The 21,862-nt window shown below is 40.6% G+C and overlaps 1 protein-coding gene across 5 annotated transcripts in view; it reads right to left on the minus strand.

Moving 5' to 3' along the window:
• HDAC8 (histone deacetylase 8) overlaps positions 1 to 21,862 on the minus strand; it is a 214,653-nt gene that overhangs the window by 122,076 nt on the left and 70,715 nt on the right. For all 5 annotated transcript variants that reach the window (XM_073885822.1, XM_073885820.1, XM_073885821.1 and 2 more), the window contains 2 exons: positions 3,268 to 3,440; positions 663 to 757 (listed from right to left, as the gene is read on the minus strand). In XM_073885822.1, the coding sequence (XP_073741923.1) occupies positions 663 to 757; positions 3,268 to 3,440 (268 nt within the window). The remainder of the gene's footprint in view (positions 1 to 662; positions 758 to 3,267; positions 3,441 to 21,862) is intronic.

A 21,862-nucleotide genomic window follows, 5' to 3' on the forward strand; every position in this document is an offset into this window, starting at 1 on the left:
CACTGGGCTCAGACAGCTTTCTGTTAACCTGTTTTGAGAAAGCTAAAAGAGACATCTTTGCTTCAGAAAGCGTATAGCCCATCTCATCTGACTAGAGAAAATGGCAAAAGTTCAAATGAATTTTCACATTTTAGATGGTCTTCCCCCAACCTCTGTGCGCCACTAAATTGCTGGAAAAACACCAGACACATCTTTGTGGTGATTCTGTGTTTCTTAAATTTTACATTAGTCAAAGAAAACTGAAAGACCAGGACTAACCCCAAAGAACATAGGTGTGACATACCACCTATGGGACTTTTTAAAGATAGACAAGAACCCAGCTTATACATTTTAAAAATTGCTCCTTCTGTTTTGAGACTAGGGGATGAAAATATGCACATATTCCAAAGAGTTCTTTGTGTGAACAGGTGACCCCTTCCCACAGTCTCTGTAATTAATTGAGAAATTAAAGTTAGTTGGCCTTTGAGATCTCTTGTAGAAAAAGGCAGAAGGTCTTGGATATTTTGGAACAAGAGTCCACTATTCTGCCAAGACAGTGTGTTATTGTTATTGGAGTGTCTCTCAACAAAACGGTATTGAGTGGTGAGGACGTGATTTTGATTAGGTGGAATGACTCAGCTCTTCCCCTTAAAGAAGAGAGGACTTGTCAGAGCCTTACTTACCTCATGATCTGGGATCTCAGAGGATAGTGTTTTCCCTAGGATGACCCCGGTCAAGTATGTCCAGCATCGAGCCGTGTTGGCAAGGTTATAGCCTCCTGTCTCCATCAAGAATTGTGAAGTTAGGAAAGAACAGTCACAAAACAGCAGGAGAGGGAAGGAGGGTAAGGAAGGAGAGAAAAATGTTTTAATCAAAGGGCTAAAAAGACAACTTCAACTTGCAGAATTTCACCTAAACGTCGCTTTATGATGTTTTTGAACCACCTAGTAGGCGGACTTTAGTGGACTAGTCAGACCATGCATAGTGTGGAACTAGGAAGTCTGAGGCCTGCAAAGATTAAAGAGGCCCTCATCTCTGAACAAATATGTATCCGAGGATTCCAAGCTCCTCCATTTCATCAAGTCATCAGTAAGATCGAGATCTCTGGAACCCGGATCTCTTGGGGCAACCTACCCAATGTCAAGGTTTCTGTGATGAGTTTTTCAACAATTCTGTAAAATGGCTACTGGATGTAATTTGTATGTTAAAGCCATTGGCAGATATAGCCCCAGAAATATCCAGGAAAGAGAAATGGAAAATGCTGACAGACATAGACTTCCTTCTTTTAATTATCAGCATTTTCCTTTTCTCCACAAACACAGGCCTAGTGGCAGAGATCAAAGAGAATGAGATGAGGAAGGGACTGTTGATTGACGCTGTGACCCATCTCGTCAGGTTCTGTCACAGTCACCCAGCAGCCATATTATACTGGCTAATAATCAGCATATTTTTGCACTGAATAGATGTGTTCTGCCATGCAAGCATTAGAACATTGGCCTTTAGCTAAATTCCAAGAGTGTGAGGATGAAACGGACTGATTTCCTAACCTCAGTGCAGCCTGAGGGAAAGAGAAGCTGGTCTATTTTAGGTACGGTAACCATATAATTTATTGTCCAAATGGTACATTTTAACAGTAAAAGGGAACACTGGGATAACATGTATAAATTGGGATATATGGTCACCTTTCTCTCAAGCCTTGAAAGCCTTTCTCCTTGAAAGGTCAGGGATACTGGGGATTTTGGAATGTCTTTTAGGCCTCAGTGGGGTCCAATGAAGCTTGGGGACATGGCCATCTCCACTAGTTGTCTATGTGTTACTGGGGATTGAGAATTTAAGTGAAATATTACACTTATTACTTTAAACACTCCTGATGTGAAAAATCTGAATTTAGAAGATCAACTTATTGGTTATGATTATTCCAACTTATTGGTTATGACTATTTGATCTCAAAAAGATTCACTTTAGATTTTAAGTAGTAAGCTCTCTCTGGTACATATACAATATGATTTGATTTGCAAAAATTCCATTTACATACAGGAATTTTCAGGAATACACATACTGCGTAAGAAAAGTTAAATATCCAAAAGCCAAAACTTTGGGCTGAGAAAGCAAAGAGACTTTGAAAATGCCAAGTAAAGGCAGTAGCCACAAAGAAAAGTTGAATTTGTGCAGATGTATGTTGTGGAAAGGGCTTTTTTCTTCCCCTTAGTTGTACCTGTATCATCATCAGCATCCTTAGTGCTGTCAAGGAAAGTAATATGTCATACAGTACTTATCAATTTTATCTTTTCCCTGAGTTGAGGTTAATAGATGTCTTGCCAGCTTTTCATAAGAGGTTGCCTCTTGTAAGCACCTGTAATTTTGATCCCTCTAGGATTTGAGGCTGCCAAAGGACCAGGCTTGTGTATTTGTGTTGAACACTCATTCATTTTCATAAGGCCTTCCCACAGCCTCCTCTAATTTGGTTTTTACAACAGGTTGACAAAACAACAAACTATTAGCTGTTCCATAATACATGCATTTTAAGCTCAATCTGCTTGACCATGTTATTTTAACACACCAATCCATTCACCCAGTGAAATAAAGATTGCGCCAGATGGATAGTCAGAAGATTCTTAGCAAGGAATCTTCAAAGGTAGTTGAGGTTGTAGAAAGTACCTTTCACAAATGTGTAAATGCTTCTATTGAATAGACCCAGCTTTCTGTTGGTTAAGTCATACAAAATGTCAGTACACACTGAAGGCAAGGATGCCCAAGAGACTCTAGATCTCTCAATTTTGCTTTATTGTAACAAATCCATGCTTCTTTTGGTGGGGGTTAGGGGGAGAAGCTATTCTTGAATTCAGCTTAGATATTTAAATAATTCATGTATTTACTACTTATGTATGAGTAGACTTAGAATTTTAGTGGTATGTTTCCAAAAGATGATTATTAGAACTGAGAGTCAAAAACTATATTGAGAGAAGATGGATTGAAGTCCACTGAGGTTAATATCTGCTATTCTTAATAAGATCTGATGGCACCTTTAACCAAAGGACCTTTGCTTCAGAAGTGAAACTGAGACTTCAGAGTGCCAAGGAGTCAATGCACATGCCAAGCTGAGGAGAAGTGTGTCACAGTACTTCCTTATGCTGAATTGTGAAGGGGGCAGAGTTCTTTGACTCAGCCTTCTGGATCACAGGCAGGTTGGTATTATCCAATCTAAGAAAGTCAAGTTTTCCTCATGTCAATGGACAAAATGTGGAAGAAGGTCAGCAAATTCTCCTGGTGACCTTCCTTTGTACTCACCTCCTCCCAAAATGAGTGTTGCCAACTGCCACTGAAGGATGTACTTAAGACATTTGCCAATTCCCACTGGAGTCATGTTAAAGGAGCACATGGGATCCCCAGCAATCGTATCAGCTCCCAGCTGTAAGACCACTGCTTTGGGATTAAAGGCTATGTATACCTCCTTTAGTACACTGTAGAAAAGAGAAAGGATAGAAAATGTCAGAAAAAGATAGATCAGTTTGGTCTAGGGGTGGTGGTGGTGGTGGGGCAGTTGGAAGTATAGTTGAGTCAGCAAATAGTGAAGGAAAAAAAGACCCAACTTGTCAAAGTCATCAAACTTTTCATCTAAAAAGGGTGAACCAGACTGTATGTAAATTATACCTTAAAAAACCCGAATCAGGAAAAACATTCCCTCCACTTTCACCTTACCAAGGACCAAGTTTACCCTTATGCTTTAGAACACAAACTTCCTTTAAATATTCATATTCACTTAACTTCAACAGCCACAGGACAGAGTATACATATTTACTCCATTTTACAATCTGGGAAAGTAAGACATATATACTGAACAGTTCTGATAATTTAAGATTGTCAACATACTTGGAGTTTATTATCTAGTTATCAATGGAAACTGCTGAAGAGAATTAACATTCTTTGAAAGCATAGATGTTATCAGCTTACTTTCTATTATGCTAAAGGACTTCTGGGTTATGAAATGTAGCCCTCCCTAAATCATATGTAACCAGAGTCTTATAGAGTAGGACATGATAACCATTGATCCAAAATTATAAATCTGAAAGCACTCTAAAGAACACGTTGTAGTGAGCAATAATAAGGATAATTCTGGGTAGAATCATACAGTGCTATTAAATCAATGTAACAGCTTTTTTTCCCCTGACAGTTAGAAGCATCATAGATGAAAAGGAAGTTGTCAATGTGACAGATGACCTTAGTCAGGCTTCTAGTACTATCATTAATTGAACAATGACACTGTCCAGAATACATTCTTAGGAGTTCTAAGATCCCTCCTCTCAAGGGGCTTACAATCTAGTTTCCAGACAAAACATATACCCGTCCTCATGGGCCTGAGTAACTCTTACAGAGACATATAAACAAGTGCAAATTAACATACTTCAGAGTTGAGAAAATGCAGAGTCAGAAAGTGATAAAAAATGTTGGGGTTAATGACCCCTTCATAATCAACATGTCAAATTATAGCAGTGCAGCAAAAACAGAAAAATTCCAGATCCTCCTAAAACTGCAAAAAGAATTCAAGGGATATAAAATGTTATTCTCCCAAATTCATATGTAACCAGGGTATTGAAACTATTGAAAAGTGCTCAGCTGCAGAGGCATTCTTTGACTCAAAAGACTGTTTTGTTTTGATTTCTCATCTATGCAGACAAATATTGTGTGATTGTGGAAATTATAAGAATATTATAAAACTTATGGCATATGATCCTTAATAGAGAAATACTCAAGCCTATTCTCTTTCATGTGCTTATCCCCTAATGCCGAGGGAAGATAAGCCACCTGAAGAGTTAGCTAACATTTATTGAGCATCTACATGTACAGGGCACCCTATTAGCTGCTATCAGGAGACACAGAAGAAGGCATGATTTCTGTTCTGTAGAGGTTTATAGCTTAACAGGAAGAAGGGGGAGGCAAGAAAGACTGTGTCCTCATTCATTCTTTCCCTCATTTGGCACCTATTTCCTGAGTGCCCTCTGTATGTCCAGCACGTAACTGTACAAGATGCTGCAGGAACAAAGATGAATATGACACAGCTCTTATCTTCATGTGGCTCAGAACAGAGGGGAAGGCTCATACTATGTTAATCAGTAATTAAAATACAATGATAAATGAAGTATCAGAGATGGCACAGAGAAGGGAGTAACTGACTTTTCTAGAAGATGTTAGAAAAGGCTCTACAGAGGTAACTTTTGATTTAGGTCTTAAAAGATAAGAACTACAGTGAACCACCTATTAAAATGGCTAACATGAAAAAATAATGATAACATCAACTGCTAGTGAGGATGTGGAGAAACTACACCACACATAGCTTGTGGGTGGGAATGCAAAATGGTATAGCCACTTTGGAAAATAGTTTGGCAGTTCCCATCAAAATTAAAAATAGACTTACCATATGACCCAGCAATCGCTTTCTTGGGCATTTATACCAGAGAAATTAAGACTTATTTTCATATAGGAACTTGTACACAAATATTCACAGCAGCTTTATTTGTAACAATCCAAACTGGAAGCCACTTAGATGTACTTCAGTAAGTGAATGGTTAAACAAATTGTGGTACATCCATACCACTGGAATAGTGTTTATCAATAAAAAGAAACATGCTATTGATAAATGAAAAAAAAACTGGGATGGCTTTCAAAGGAATTATGCTGGGTGAATAAGGCCAATACAAAATCTATACTGCATGATTCCATTATACACCATTTGTTAAATAACAGTTTGAGGGATGGAGAACAGATTGGAGGTTGCCAGTAGTTAGGGATGGGTGTGGCTATAAAAGAGTACTATGAGACAGCCTTGTGATGATGGTACAGTTCTATATCTTGATTGTGGCGGTGGTTGTGATTATGCAAAGCTACACATGTGATAAAAATCTCATAGAGCCACACACAAACACACACACACGAGTGCATGCATAATTGGTGAAAACTGAGTAAGCTCTATGAATTGTACCAACGCCAACTTCTTGATTTTGATGTTGAATTATAATTGTGCAGGATGTCAACATTGGAGGAGGCTGGAACTTTCTTGTATGTTTCTTTGCAACCTTCTTTGAATCTATAATTATCTCAAAATAAGAAGTAAAAAAGAAAGAGTAGGAAAAGTTTACAGGCATGTGGGGTGAAGATAGTGGAGTTGGCAGCAGGAATGGTTGTGAGGGTTACTGGTAGGAGGCAAGGTTCAGAGAAGGAACTGCACACACAAGAGCATGACGGCTTGAAACAGGCAGCGGTGGGAGGGAGGCTAGTGAAGTAAAACAGGGTTAGGACACATGGGACCAGATATGCCAGGCAGGCTAATGAGTGGGGACTTTTACTTCAAGAGTATGGAACATCTCAAACATTGTGTGTGTCTGTGTGTTTCCATGCATGTACGTGTGTTGGGGGAATGATCAGATTTCCATTTTGAAAAGATACTCTGGCTATAGCATAGGATATACTGAAGGTTATCAGGGGACGTTTGCACCCATCCAGGCCAGTGGCAGAGAGGGAAAGGAAGAAGAGATGGATTTGGGGGACACTTCTAGGGTAGAATTGAGAGGGCAGCACATACTGACACACAAGAAAAGCATATATATAAAACATTCATGAGTGTTTTGTACTAGGACAGAGAAAAGGATAAAGGAAGGCAGGTGTTTCTGGGACAGCTGTTTGAATGACAGCCAGGAAGAGAAAACGAGTCCTCAGGGAATTCTGATGAGGAGGGCTCTGGATGGCTAGAGAAAAGGGTAAATTAGAAGCCTTGGAAAAGGTAAGGTATTTTGTACACAGTGTAAACATCAAGGCCACTGCAAGTGAGGACAGCTTCCATGTGAGGGCTACATGGTGGACACTCTTAAAGACTGAAAATTTCCATTTGGTTTGACAGTCCAATGGGAGTCACTGGAGAAGTATAAGGACTGATGTTGCTGAAAAATGATGCTTAGGAACTCTGATTTTTGCTGTTGCATGGAAGGCCAAAGAGAGAAAGTCTGGAGGCAGAGGGGTTGGCAAAAAGGGTACTGAAGCATTCTAAGCACAAGAGCATCAGGAAGCAAGGTAAGATATAGTTGGAAAAAAATGAGAGGGCTAGGTGACAGACTGGGTGGGGGTTGGGGGCGGAGAGAGTAGAAAACACACTGTGCCAATTCCTCCAGAATTCACAGGAGGGGGAAAGAGAAACTGAAATATTCCTTCTCCTATTGCAACTTCCAAATCCGGTGTTCTTTCCTCTCATCAATCTCGCCTCTTTTGAGTCAATGTCATTTGCTTATACTACTCAAACAGTAGCAAACATCCTAGCTAGAGACCTACTGCGAGGTACTCTTTCATCGCCCTTAAGGACTTCAGCACCTGGTTCACAAGTTTTTCTGTCTCTCCCTTTCCCTGTCATTTTTCTTTGCAGTTCACTATTCATTTGCTTACTCACATCTTGATTCAAGCACCTCTTCCTACCTCTACTGGGCACTAGAGATACAGAAATAAGATCCAAGGAGCATATTGCACAGTAGGGAAAGAAGACAGGAAAACAAATAACTGTGATCAGTGCTATAATATACATCCACTCATTCAAAAAAAAATGTTAAATAAAAGCCTACTGTATACCAGGCACTACGTTGGGCAAAGGGTTTATTGAATCTTTTTTTAAAAAGATTATTTATTTATTTATTTGACACAGAGAGAGAGCACAAGCAGGGGGAGCGGCAGAGGGAGAGGGAGAAGCAGGCTCCCCGCTGAGCAAGGAGCCCGACAGTGGGGCTCAATCCCAGGACCCCAGGATCACGACCCAAGCTGAAGGCAGACACCTAACCGACTGAGCCACCCAGGCGCCCCGGGTTTACTGTATTGAAGAGACCTGCCCCTTCCCCCTGTTACCTTTCTAATTCTCTGAAATCACAGTTTCTTCACCTTTTGAACAACAGTGATGTCCACGTGCACATCACTGTTATCTCTAGGCACAGTCATGCTTTGGGGCCTAAGGAAGTGCTTGGAAATGCTCTACTTCTAACACCCTGAACTCTGAACTGCTTTTTCTGTGTACAATTTTCTATCTTTCTGTCGAACTTGTTTTTTATTCTCATTTTAACTCCCATTTCCTTGTCTTCCTCCTATTTTCAAAGTCCACCAGTTTATCTTTTGACCTCATCTGCTTCACTACTCATCTTGGAGAATATGATTAGTCATTTCAAAAACTCTTATTAGCATACTTAATTCCCTCACACCTTTGTCATTTTTGCCTTGTCAATCCTTAAGCCCTTGGATAAACCACTGTTAGTATTTTCTGCTCTGTTCTGCTGGAGAAAACTGAGAAGTTAGGCCAATTGCTCCCTCTATAGTTTATGCTTATGACTCCAATTCAACAAATTCTATAAACATTTATTGAGTGATCGATATGTACCACTCCCTCTGTGCAGCTTGGCAATTATTTGCTTCACCTCTTGTTCGTAAACAATTACATTTCTTGCAGCATCTAGTGTATTTTTTTAAATATAAATACAATGAGTGTACATTCTTTTTTTTTCCCTAGAGATTTTATTTATTTATTTATTTGTCAGAGGGAGAGAGAGAGAGAGCACAAGTAGGGGAAGCTGCAGGCAGAGGGAGAAGCAGACTCGCCGCCGGGCAGGGAGCCCGACACAGGGCTCGATCCTAGGACCCCGGGACCATGACCGGAGCCGAAGGCAGACACTTAACCATCTGAGCCACCCAGGCATCCCAAGTGTACATTCTTGATGCTAAAAAAATCAAATAAATATAAAAGTCTATCAAAGGGCCGCCTGGGTGGCTCAGACGGTTTAGCATCTGCCTTTGGCTCCAGTCATGGTCCCGGGGTCCTGGGATTGAGCCCTACATCGGGCTCCCTGCTCGCCGGGGAGCCTGCTTCTTCCTCTCCCTCTGTAGCTCCCCCTGCTTGTGCTCTCTCAAATAAATAAATAAAATCTTAAAAAAAATAAAGATAAAAAACCCAAAGTCTATCAAATAAAAGTGAAAAATCTCTCTCCATCCCCACTCCCTCTCCAGAGGTGACTGCTGATTCATTACACATAGCTTCAACCAGCTCAGTCAAGTATGAGGCAGACAGTTTGATGTGTATCTTTCTAGATTATTTCTTAATATTGCATTCCTCTACCTCTTTTCTTTTTTTAAATATTTTGTATATATATTGTTTTGATGAAAATTGCTGTTTCTTTCTATTCTTATTTTTTTTAAAGATTTTATTTATTTGACAGAGAGAGAGAGAGACAGCAAGAGAGGGAACACAAGCAGGGGAAGAGGGAGAGGGAGAAGCAGGCTTCCAGCCGAGCAGGGAGCCCGATGCGGGGCTTGATCCCAGGACCCTGGGATCATGACCTGAGCCCAAGGCAGATGCTTAATGACTGAGCCACTGAGGCGCCCCTCTACCTCTTTTCTTTACCCGACAATGTCTTCCCTCATATTCCTCCTTTTCCTTGAGGCTAATTTTACCACCTAGGCACTGGATCCTATTCCCTATTGCTCTAAGGGCCGTGTATCACCAATGAGCTCTTTCTTACATCTTTAGCTTCTGCCTTCCCACTAATTCTGTTCCTTTAGGTTATAAGTTGTCTATCTCCTCCTCCCCTTCTCAGCCTGCCAAATTTACCCACTTACAGGCCACCTATACATCCTTCTTGCAATCCAGTTTCTGATCTTACTGTTCTCAGTTTCTCTCTTGAAGGGAGAGAAACCTCTGGGTTATGAGACCCCAAACCTTTTCTTTGTTATCTTTTTTAACTTCTCAGAAGCAACTGACAGTTGATTCGACTCCCAAATCTGCAGTTGGTCATCAGTGGCTACAGCTCCATTAAAAATAGTTTTAAACCTTTTTAAAAAAGCAACTTTATTGATGTTCACATAACATACAATTCTTCTATTTAAAGTGTACAATTTGACAGCTTTTAGTATATACCGAGTTGTACAACCATTACCACAATGAATTTCAGAACATTTTCACCCCCCCCCACAAAGAAACTCTGTACCCATTAGCTGTTACTACCCATTCCTACCATTCTTCAATCCCTAGGCCCTGGCAACCACTAATCTACTTTCTGTTTCTATGGGTTTCTCTGATTTTGACCGTTCATATAAATGGAATTATATAATATGTGGTTTGTAACTGGCTTCTTTCATCTAGTATAATATGTTCACAGTTCATCTGTGTTATAGCATATATCAGTGCATTCTTCCTTTTTATGGCCAAATTACATTCCCTTGTCTGTAAATACCAAATTTTCTTTATCCATTCATCAGCTGATGGACATCTGGGTTATTTCTACTTTTTTGGCTAATGAGAAAAATGCTGCTATGGGCGCCTGGGTAGCTCAGTTGGTTAAGCGTCTGCCTTCAGCCCAGGTCATGATCATGGAGTCCCAGGATCGAGCCCCACATCAGGTTCCCTGCTCAGCGGGTAGTCTGCTTCTCCCTCTGACCTCTCCCCTCTCATGTGCTCCCTCTCTCATTCTCTTTCTCTCTCTCAAATAAATAAATAAAATCTTTAAAAGAAAAAAAGAAAAATGCTGCTATGGGCATTTGTGTATAAGTTTTTGTGTAGACAGGTTTTCATTTTTCTTGGCTCCATACCTCGGAGTAGAATTTCTGGGTCATATGGTAACTCTATGTGTAGAAAGGTGACTTGCAGGCACAAGGAAGTTTATGACAAAGAGCATACATTCTGGGCAAGGTGACCAAGGTGAACCATAAACAGTTTAGTTTGCCTCATTTATAGGAACTTTGTTTTCCACAGTGGTGGTACCAGTTCACATTCACATCAGCAAAGTATGAGGGTTCCAATTCTTCCACATCTTCACCAATACTTGTTATTTTCTGTTTTGTTTGATTATAGCCAACTTAGTAGGTGTAAAGTAGTATCTCATGGTGGTTTTGATTTGTATTTCACTAACGACTAATGATGTTGATTATCTTTCCATGTTCTTTTTGGCCATTTGTATATCTTCTTTTTTTTTTTTTAAAGATTTTTTTATTTATTTGAGAGAGAGAGAATGAGAGATAGAGAGCACGAGAGGGAAGAGGGTCAGAGGGAGAAGCAGACTCCCCGCTGAGCAGGGAGCCCGATGCGGGACTTGATCCCGGGACTCCAGGATCATGACCTGAGCCGAAGGCAGTCGCTTAACCAACTGAGCCACCCAGGTGTCCCCATTTGTTTTTTGTTTTCTTTTTTTAAAGATTTTATTTATTTATTTGAGAGAGAATGAGAAATAGCACAAGAGGGAAGAGGGTCAGAGGGAGAAGCAGACTCCCCTCCAAGCAGGGAGCCCGATGCGGGACTCGATCCCGGGACTCCAGGATCATGACCTGAGCCGAAGGCAGTCGCTTAACCAACTGAGCCACCCAGGCGCCCCCAGGTGTCCCCATTTGTATATCTTCTTTAGAGCAATGCCTATGCAAGTCCTTTGCTCATTTTTATTATTTATTTATTAAAAGATTTTATTTATTTATTTATCTGACAGAGACAGACACAGTGAGAGAGGGAACACAAGCAGGGGGAGTGGGAGAGGGAGAAGCAGGCTTCCCGCAGAGCAGGGAGCCCGATGTGGGGCTCGATCCCAGGACCCTGGGATCATGGCCTGAGCTGAAGGCAGATGCTTAACGACTGAGCCACCCAGGCACCCCCTTTGCTCATTTTTAAATCAGGCCATTTGTCTTCTTAATATTGAGTTGTAAGTATTTGTATATTCTAAATACAAGTCTCTTATCAGATATGTGATTTGCAAAATTTTTCTCCCATTCTATGGGTTGTCTTTCATTTTCTTGGTAGTATCCTTTGAAGCACAAAAGTTTTTTTATTTTGATGAAATCCAGTTTATCTATTTTTTTCTTTGGTTACTTGTGCTTTTGGGTATTATATCTAAGAGAACATTTTCTAATTTAAGGTTATGAATATTTACACCCACGTTTTCTTCTAAGAATTTTGTAGTTTTATTTCTGTCATTCAGACTATTTGGACATAAGTTTTGTATATGGTGTGAGGTAAAAGTCTAGATTCATTCTTTTGCATGTTGATATCCAGTTGTCCCGGCACCATTTATTGAAAAGGCTCTTCTTCCCCATTTGATTGTCTTGGCACTCTTCCGGTAAAATCCAAATGGGTAACATTGACTGTACAGATTTCTCGACTCTGAACTACATTCCGTTACTCTATATGTCTAACCTCATGCCAGCACCACACTGTCTTGATTATAGTAGCTTTCTAGTAAGTTTTGAAGTTGGGAAGTTTATGTCTTCCAGCCTTGTTCTTCTTTTTCAAGATTGTTGTAACCATTCTGGGTTGAATTTTCATATAAGTTTTAGGATCAGCCTGGCAATCTCTACAATGTCAGCTGTGACTTCTCCATTCCTTGTCTCTGCTAATGATACCCCATCCTTTCAGTCACCCATGTTCAAAACCCTGAGGCTCTTTGTGATTCCTCCCTTTCCCTGCTCCTCTTCAGTTACCAGTCTTGCACCAATCTTTCTCCCATTCCTTCCTCTCCACTCCCACGGCAGTACTAGCCCTTATGACCTCCTTTGTGGATTACATCAATAGCTTCCCAATTAATTTTCCTGTCTCAAGTCTCTTACCTCTCCAATCCATCATGCACACACTCTAACTACCATCAGATTAATTTTCCTTAGGGGTTATTTTGATCAAGTCACTTCCTTACACAAAACCCTTCAACGTCCCTGTATTGTCTATAGATAATGCTTAAAATTCTTAGCCTCAAATTTAAAGTCCTTCATGATCTGATTCCAGCCTACCTTTTTATCTTATTTTCCAATAACCCCTTAGCCCACATTATTCTGTAAGCAAACTAAACTGTCCATGGTTTACCTCAGTCACCTTGCCCAGAAAGTATGCTTTTTGTCATAAACTTCCGTGTGCCTGCAAGTCACCTTTCTACACATATATATCATATTTACTCTTTAAAGGCTAGCTCACATTCCATCTCCTTCATGGATAAACACTGATAATAATAGCAGCTAACATTTACTGAGCACTTTAGTCAAAACATAGCACTGTTCTATGTACTTTATATGTATTAGCTCATTTGACTCTCTTAACAATTTATTAGATAGGTATTGTTTTTAATTCTGTTTTATAGATGGGGAAACAGCAGCACAGAAGGGTTAAGAAATCTGTGCAAGATACGCAGCTATTAAGTGACAGAGCTGGGGTTTGAACCCAGGCATCCCGGCACCAGAGTCCATGCTCTAAACTACTACAGTGCACCTGCTTCCATGACTTACTGAGGTGCTACCCATCAGGTACTTGTGCCAGGCACTTCACACACATTATTCTGTATAACAGCAGTAGCAGTCACAGCATTATTATTTTGTTGAGTGTTAATCTTGCTGAGCAAGCTCTGATCATATTATTCCCTCATTCTATAATCTTCAGCAGCTCCCCAAATGCTTACAGAATACGGTACAAATTTTCATAGTTAAGAATTCCAGCTCTTTCATGATGTGAGTCCCGCCCACTTTTCCAATCTTCTTTGCAACTTGTCCCTCTCGTGTACTTTACAGTCCAGCCAAACTAAACCAATGTTCTTTGTACATAGGTCAGCCTCTCCTGACTTTGATCTTTCTGTATCTTCTGTGTAGAAGATCCTTCCCTCCCTATAATCTGTCTATTTAAATTTGACCCAGATTTCATAAACACATACATATTCACACTTTGTAAAGATAATTAGCTACCCTTTAGAGCCCAGATCAAATGTTACCTCCTCAATTAAGTCTTTTTCTGAAGTATTTTCTCCCTTTGAGTAGCAACAGCATTTTATTTTTGACGGTTCTTATAACTTTCTATGTTTTATTTAACTGTTTGATTATGAATACATATGTATATTCCTTTATGTATCTATAATGTCAAAATTTCCATTAACTTCCTTGCAGGTAGAATCAATACCTTAAACATAGTAGGCATTTAATAAATAATCATTAAGTGAGTAAATGAATAAACTATCACTCTAGATTGCTTTTGGGAAAGTTTCCCTAACCACTGTTAACAGTACTGTTTGCTACCCTGCAAGTTATTAATTTTAGGTTTTGGAAAAGTCTAAAATCTCTTCCCCAGAAGGGAGGCGGGGTGGGGGGGGGTGGGGAGGACGGACAGGCATCTCATTACACTACATTAGTAACTTCCCTAAAACACACATGATATTCATTTGAAAAGCAGTTTCTTGATGAGAAACCTAATCCTTCAGTATTCGGGAGTCTGGTTTTCAGATAAGGCTATGTAAATGAGGAAGAGGAGCTGTGGCAGTTGTTTCTACAGGCACTGATTTGAGGAAGGCTGTGGGTGCCTGCGGAGGATAAAAGCCAGGGGTGATGACATTAATGACGTTTTCAGATAAAAGGAAAAGCCCAAGAACCAAACTGTAGAATTATCCTCCTTTCTCTTAGTCTATCAGGGTAGACCACAGTTGTCTATGGTGTGCCCTTGAGGTCATTCACTTGTGCCACTTTACCTCTACCAGGGGCAGAACCTGGTTTGGTTTGGTTTGTTTGTTTTTAAATACTTAAAGTCCCAAAAGATTCAACTCGGGGCAATGGGATGTCAAACAGATGGTGTTAAGTTACCCGTAATCAATGCTGATGGTAGGATCAGGTAATCCAAATTTGTCATTCTAGCCAGACCTCTGATGGGGCAGGCTCATCTCCTTTCTTTTTTAAAAAATTTTTTAAAGATTTTATTTATTTGACAGAGAGAGACACAGCGAGAGAGGGAACACAAGCAAGGGGAGTGGGAGAGGGAGAAGCAGGCTTCCTGCAGAGCCAGAAGCCCGATGTGGGACTCGATGTGGGACTCAATCCCAGGACCCCGGGACCATGACCAGAGCCGAAGGCAGACGCTTAACCGACTCAACCACCCAGGAGCCCACATCTCCTGACTTTCTAACTTGCAAACCAGCCTAGACCAGTCTTACCATCTTTATGTTTTCCAACAAGCACACTCTCAGCATCTTCTAGAGACTTCCTCAAGAGAGTTTTTTTTTAAAAAAAAGATTTTATTTATTCATTTGAGACACAGAGATACAGAGAGAGAGAGAGAGAGCATGAGCAGGGAGAGAGGCAGAGGGAGAAGCAGGCTCCCTGCTGATCCAGGAGCCCGATGTGGGGCTGGATCCCAGGACCCTGGGATCATGACCTGAGCTGAAGGCAGACGCTTAACCATCTGAGCCACCTAGGCGCCCCAAGAGAGATTTAAAAAGGAGGAATTCGAAGTTGAAAAACCAAAAAGGGTAGAATGCAGAGGGAGAGAAGAGAGAAATATTTGTTACTAATGCTGTTCACTCCCAAAATCAGCCTGAGCGAAGTTATTGCCAGCAGCGAAACCTTTTCTATAATATAAATTTTAAATCAATTGCATTGGATGGGACTCAGAGAGGGACTGTGTTAAGGACCCAAAGTATCACTAATCAAGTCCCAAATGGGAGCTCTTCAACTTTGCACAGGCATGTTTTCTCTAAATTCCCTCAATCCTATCTCAACTCAGGTACTGCTGACTCATTCTGCAAAAACTCAATGTGCCAGGGGATGCAGCATATGGTAAATGCCTCAGTGATTCCTGAATATTTTTTACAAACGGTTCAGGGATGCAGAGAATTGGGGTTGGGGGCTCCCTGCAATGAGGATGATGTGTCATTTTGTTTGGGGCCATGGGTACCCCTTGGCCATATCCAGAGGATATCTAATTCCCTATTAAGTTTCTTTCTGCTTTTAGCATCAGACAAGCTGTGCTGGTTTCATTAACATCTTTAGTACAAACAAGCAAAACAAAAAACCCGAAGTCACAATATAAAACAAACCTCAAGCCCCGAAACCCCTAACTACTACCCCCAACAAACAATCAATCCTTACATCCCTTTGGCTGTTTTAATTTTCAACATGCAGTTTCTTAACATTTTACATGGGCATCTCTTCTCTCATTGCTTAGTCTATTATATAGAAACATGAATTCTAATTGGCATTTCTTTCTTTACTACATGCCTTGTAGTAATTCTACTCATCAATCATATGTCATCTTGGCAACAGAAAGGGCTGTGCACTATTTTTAGTTTATTATTACTTAATCTCTTTACCTCTTTGAAATAAACCATTCTCATTCTCACAGGAGAAAGTGAGTCATTCAGAATAAAAGGACCTTACCAGTGGCCGAGAGTGAATCGTCAGAGTTAGAATTAGAACACTAATTCTAATTCGAATCCAGTGCTCTTTTCACTCAAACCTAGGGCTCTTTAGCTCCTCTCATTCTGAAAGGCCAGAGGCCCTAGCAAACAGAGTGTGTATTATTGGGCAGGGGGAAGAGGTAGGCTGGTTTGGAGAGCTAAGCTGGAACAAACAAACAAACAAACAAACAAAAAACTCAAAAAAAACCGAAATGGAAGAAGACTTAAAGAATATGAATCCTAAGGCTAGATGTATACTAATCAGCTCTTTATTTCCTTTCAGGTAGGACATGTCACTGCTCTGTACCCACCAAGACCACTCACATAGCGTAGTCTGCATTCAGCTCTATGTCACATTATTTGGGTATAGGTCTCATCCATCCTCTAGGCATCCTCCATAGCACAGGGTTCAGGGAGAACACTGCACTTGGGCTCAAAGTGCTTACAACAGCAACTTGGACAAATCACTTCACTTCTCTGAACCTCAGTTTCCTTCTCTGTAAAACCAAGAAGAGTATTATCTCCCTCCCAGGGTTATTGTGAGGATTAAATGATAGAACATTTACAAAAGTCCTCTCCCAGCACCAGGCCCATTATAAGCACTCCCTAATGTTGAATGAGTAAATGAATGGCCTGAAGTCAGGCCCTTTGAGTGCTATGCTAATTCTTTCAGCCCACTATGATACTGTTGAGTTCAACACAGCACACCATAGCAGTGACTTCCCAAATAGTACTCTAATGTTCCCCAAAGGCAGAGAGCAACTTCATAGTGTCACTGCCTGGTTATACCTGTTCTGGGAATACAGTAATTCCTTTCCCAGTGCTGCCAATCTACTACCTTTCACCAAACACAAAATTCACTTTAAGAAGGGGCAGAAACACAAATGCCTTTCTGTTAGATAGAGGTTGGGAGAATATATTATTAACATTGAAACCGACTTCTCTGATTTCTTGGGCAAAAAATCAGATTGGAAGCCAAACAGCTATTTGGCCTTTGCAGACCCTGGATAGTGATGCCCTTGGGGGAAAGGAGAGAGCTGGAATCATTCCAAACTGTAGTTGCAACATTTGTGTGTATATTTACTGCTGGTGCTTACGCTCTCTGTGCTCAGTTTTTACTCTCTCTAAGCCTTGCAAACTTTACAATTTACCTAGAGCGTACTTGAATACGTACAGGTAGAAATATAGGCCCGTATCTCTGTTTCTCATTTCCTAATCATATTTTTTATCCTCCCTATATACGTGATACTTCTTTTTCAATTCGATTGCTCCGATTTTCAAGTCTTAGGTAGAAAATAATGATTTGTTAACAATAAACATGCCCCTAGCTCTTCCCTCACTCTTCTTTACTAAGGAGGGCCTCCCTAAGATTCAAAGACAAAATCCTGCCATATAGTTAGCACCTGGTGCAGCTCATCAAAATACAGTATCATTTCCCAGATGACTGGAAATTTCTGCAATGCCGTCACACAATGAGGTGTGTAAGAAAGAGTTTGGGGATTGATTTTCATCATTAACTTGATATTGCATGGTTTTTGTGGGACTTAAAAAGAAATGCGTTTTTATGACTTTTAAGCACTGCACATAGAATAACTCCAACTCATCATATTTTAACAGTTATTTTTCTGGGGCAGGATGTATTTTAAACATGCCTATGTTGGAGTGTCTGGTGGATCATTTAGGATCAGTGTCCTGTTGCTTGATGAAATCCAGATCACTTCAATGAAATCCAGATGGGGAAACTGGGTCTCTGGCAATGGCCGCCAGATCTTCTCCATATGAAATCTCTCTAGTCTGTATGCAAATTCAAAACTCCATACCCTGGAAATCCCAAACCAATCAAGTGGCGCTCCGCTTCTTAGTTACTGGACTAAACACAGGGAAGCGATTCATTCTTCCCTGAGGAAATAAGCATGTCTTACATACATCTATCTTGGCACAAAAAGGGCTGGCTAAGCAAATTAATAGTGTAAACAGGATTGCACTGGGGAATGTTTGTCCTACTTAGGAGAATAAACTTTTTGTGCACTTTGTGCACATCCACTTACATACAAATAATTGATATGCTAATTACCAATGATTCTTAAAGCTCCTTCCCCGAGGTGCTGTATGATGCTGTTAGTCTAGGCTGAATTACTAGCATGTCCAGTGCTTGAAAGTAATAAAAATGCATTTAAAAATATTCCATGATTCAGACTGACTTTCCTCTCATTAGGCCGAGTTACTGAGGCTTGCCTATATTTAAATGGGAGAGATATTTTTCTACTTTCATTCCTAATATATTTAAGCTGTCCCCCCACCCCTACTGCTACATCCCTTGCCTTTCTCTTTGGGATTCTTCTGCTTGGAGTGGACACACATAAACCCCTTTCCCTCTGGCTCACTCCTCAGCGGCACTTGCATAGCCTCTAGGCAAACACGTTGCCTTTAGTGCCTGGCGCGTGCGCACACACACACACGTACCCTTTCACTTGTTAACTCAATGGCTGCTTGTTCAGTATGGTTTTTTCTTTCTTTCTTTCTTTCTTTTTTTAAATTTTATTATGTTATGTTAGTCACCATACAATACATCATTAGTTTTTGATGTAGTGATCCACGATCCATTGTTTTCGTATAACACCCAGTGCTCCATGCAATACGTGCCCTCCTTAATATCCATCACTGGGCTAACCCATCCCCCCACCCCCTCCCCTCTAAAACCCTGTTTGTTTCTCAGAGTCCATAGTCTCTCATGGTTCGTCTCTCCCTCCAATTCCCCCCGCTTCATTTTTCCCTTCCTTCTCCTAATGTCCTCCACGTTATTCCTAATGTTCCACAAATAAGTGAAACCATACGATAATTGACTTTCTCTGCTTGACTTATTTCACTTAGCATAATCTCCTCCAGTCCCATCCATGTTGATGTAAAAGTTGGGTATTCATCCTTTCTGATGGCTGAGTAATATTCCATTGTATATATGGACCACATCTTCTTTATCCATTCATCTGTTGAAGGGCCTCTCGGCTCTTTCCACAGTTTGGCTATTGAGGACACTGCTGCTATGAACACTGGGGTGCATATGGCCCTTCTTTTCACTACATCTGTGTCTTTGGGGTAAATACCCAGGAGTGCAATTGCTAGGTCATAGGGGTCTGTTCTTTGGTCCTTCTTTAGAGACCAGTGGGTATGCCTCCTTCCTGATAGTGCAGTGGGTAACAGTGCACAGAGAGCAGAGCTCAGCCCAACTTAGTATTGGGCCTTTTTGTCAGGTGGGGGACACCAGACCTGACTTAATCTCTGTACGGTCCATGTCAACAGAATACACTGAGGCAGCTCATCAGTGCTGGCAGCTGCTGGGTGGAACAGCAGTGTCAGGTGCCGTCATGCAAAGCTATAACATGTGGAAGCTAAGCCTAAAGGGTAGTTTTTCTTGGCTTGACTGAAGGGACAGAGCAGTGATAACATCGGAGTGGGGGAGACTTGGGATGGGGGTAGAGGGTACATCGTGGACAGCAGCTGACAGGGGTAATATGAGTTTGATGTCAGAACATTCTATCAAGTACAGATATGGTCAATTTTAGAATTCTTTTCAGAGCAGCCCTGCACGAAAGGGTATAATTCCCAAGATTTCTATTTATGAGCATGGTCTTCCTGTCTCTGGATAGTTTCAGAGCATGTTCTAGCATCAGAACCTATTAAACTGCTGTGGAAGAATCAGGTCACTTTCTCCAGGGCATAGGGATCATTCAGCACTAAAAAGAGAGAAGGAAAGGTGCACACCGGCCTGGCAGAACAAACCCACAGAATTCCAGATTGGCCTCCTTGACTTAAATGAAAAAAATATCACCTGTGAAGACTGCTGGAGTAGGGGGCTGTCATGGTGTCAGGGCTACTTGGTGCAGGAGTTTAGGAACTCCTGGTCATGAAAGATACTGGCCAAGAGGGAGAGGAGAAGAATATAAGAACTGTCCCTCTAACCACCTGGATTGATTTATTTATTTTTCAAAAGATTTTATTTATTTATTTGACGGAGAGAGACACAGCGAGAGAGGGAACACAAGCAGAGGGAGTGGGAGAGGGAGAAGCAGGCTTCCCGTGGAGCAAGGAGCCCGATGCGGGGCTCGATCCCAGGACCCTGGGATCATGGCCTGAGCCAAAGGCAGACGCTTAAATGAGCCACCAAGGTGCCCTTAAGCGCCTGGATTTAAAGCTCAAAGGATCAGAGAGGGAAAAAAAAAAAAAAACAGTTCTCCACTGCAACCCTAACTAAGTACTGGGGACAGGCAGGGTGAGCTCACTGACAGAGGGTACAGGACAATTTAGATAATTGAGGTCAGTATCCTCCCTCCAAATTATCCTATATTCATAGGCCCTTGATATCTTTTGAATGTAATATCTTAAAAGACACATCCAACTAGGAACAATAAACGAATGGCCCATTTTGGCCTCATTTTCACCCGTGGCTAACGTTAATAGCAAATTTAATTAGTGTCTGAGTCATCCATCTTCCAGAAACAATAGGCAATTTTACATCTGCCATACCACATGTAGAGGCAGGATAGAAGTTTACCAAATAGAACAAAAGCGTTTAATGCAAATATCTTACTCATAGAGGGCTGAGATCAAAGTGTAAGGCTTAGAAAATGAAGTAGCAGATTCTGTTGCCTTTATCACTGGGCCAAAGTGAGCTAGGGATAAGGGTGGTGAAGCCATGACCCAACTGAAGAGGGGGAGAAAAATTTTGTAAAGAATTTTTACCAGCTCTCAGATTGTGATAAAAATGTAAGTAAGGCTATCTGAATATCTGTTCTCAAATGCAGATTTCTAGAGGATTCTTCCCTTCTCATCAATTGAAAGAGAATTTCAAAATATTTGTATTGCTTAAAATATTTATGTATGAACACGTACTTGTATAGCTTTTGCCACATCACCACGCCCAGAGCAGTAGGCTATAATTGTTGGGTTCTCTTTCACTGAGAATCTATCTACCTGATTGTAAAATTGAATGATAAGGAGTTTGGAGTCCCAAGTGGAAGATAAATTCTAGATGATTTATCATTACAATGAAAGAAAAACCTATCATCATTAAAACATCTCTTCTTTAAATATTAACATTAAAAGTCAATAGTGAATGGAAACATTTCACTTAAATGTCCTTTAGCGATGTCTCTTGGTTCTCATTTTATTCCATTGGTATTGGATGAACGGCTGATAGCATGGATGAAGAATCTCTACCCTACACGTAGATATGGCCTTCTGCCAGGACCAAGAGATGATATAAATTATGCCTACAGTTGCAAAAATGCATAATGTTAAAAATCTTTAGCAATACCAATTAAAAAAACACACGTGAAACAGATATAATTCCACAAGAAGACCTCTATAAAATGACATGTGACACTATTTACTTTCTAAAGCAGAAAGTCAGGATTTTCTCCACTGAAAATAAAGGAAAAAGCAGATTTACAGAATCTCCATGTTTCCAAACTTTAATTAGGAATTTAAAACCCAAGAAGTAAAATCTGGCAATAGTTATTCTTGTTTTCTATCCATAAAATTACAAATGAATACCTCAGGATTAGGAGATTCTATTTTCCCCCAAAAAACCCAAGTTGCACTTTGATGAACATAAACGCGACGAATTATGTATACTACAAATCATGTGGCTCATATGCATAAACTTAAATGGTTTCTTTTTAAAGGGGTTTTCTGTA

The sequence above is a fragment of the Callorhinus ursinus genome, unplaced genomic scaffold (assembly GCF_003265705.2).
Source record: "Callorhinus ursinus isolate GAN/ISIS: 27379988/994484 unplaced genomic scaffold, GSC_fseal_2.0 scaffold66, whole genome shotgun sequence".
Taxonomy (NCBI): domain Eukaryota; kingdom Metazoa; phylum Chordata; class Mammalia; order Carnivora; family Otariidae; genus Callorhinus; species Callorhinus ursinus.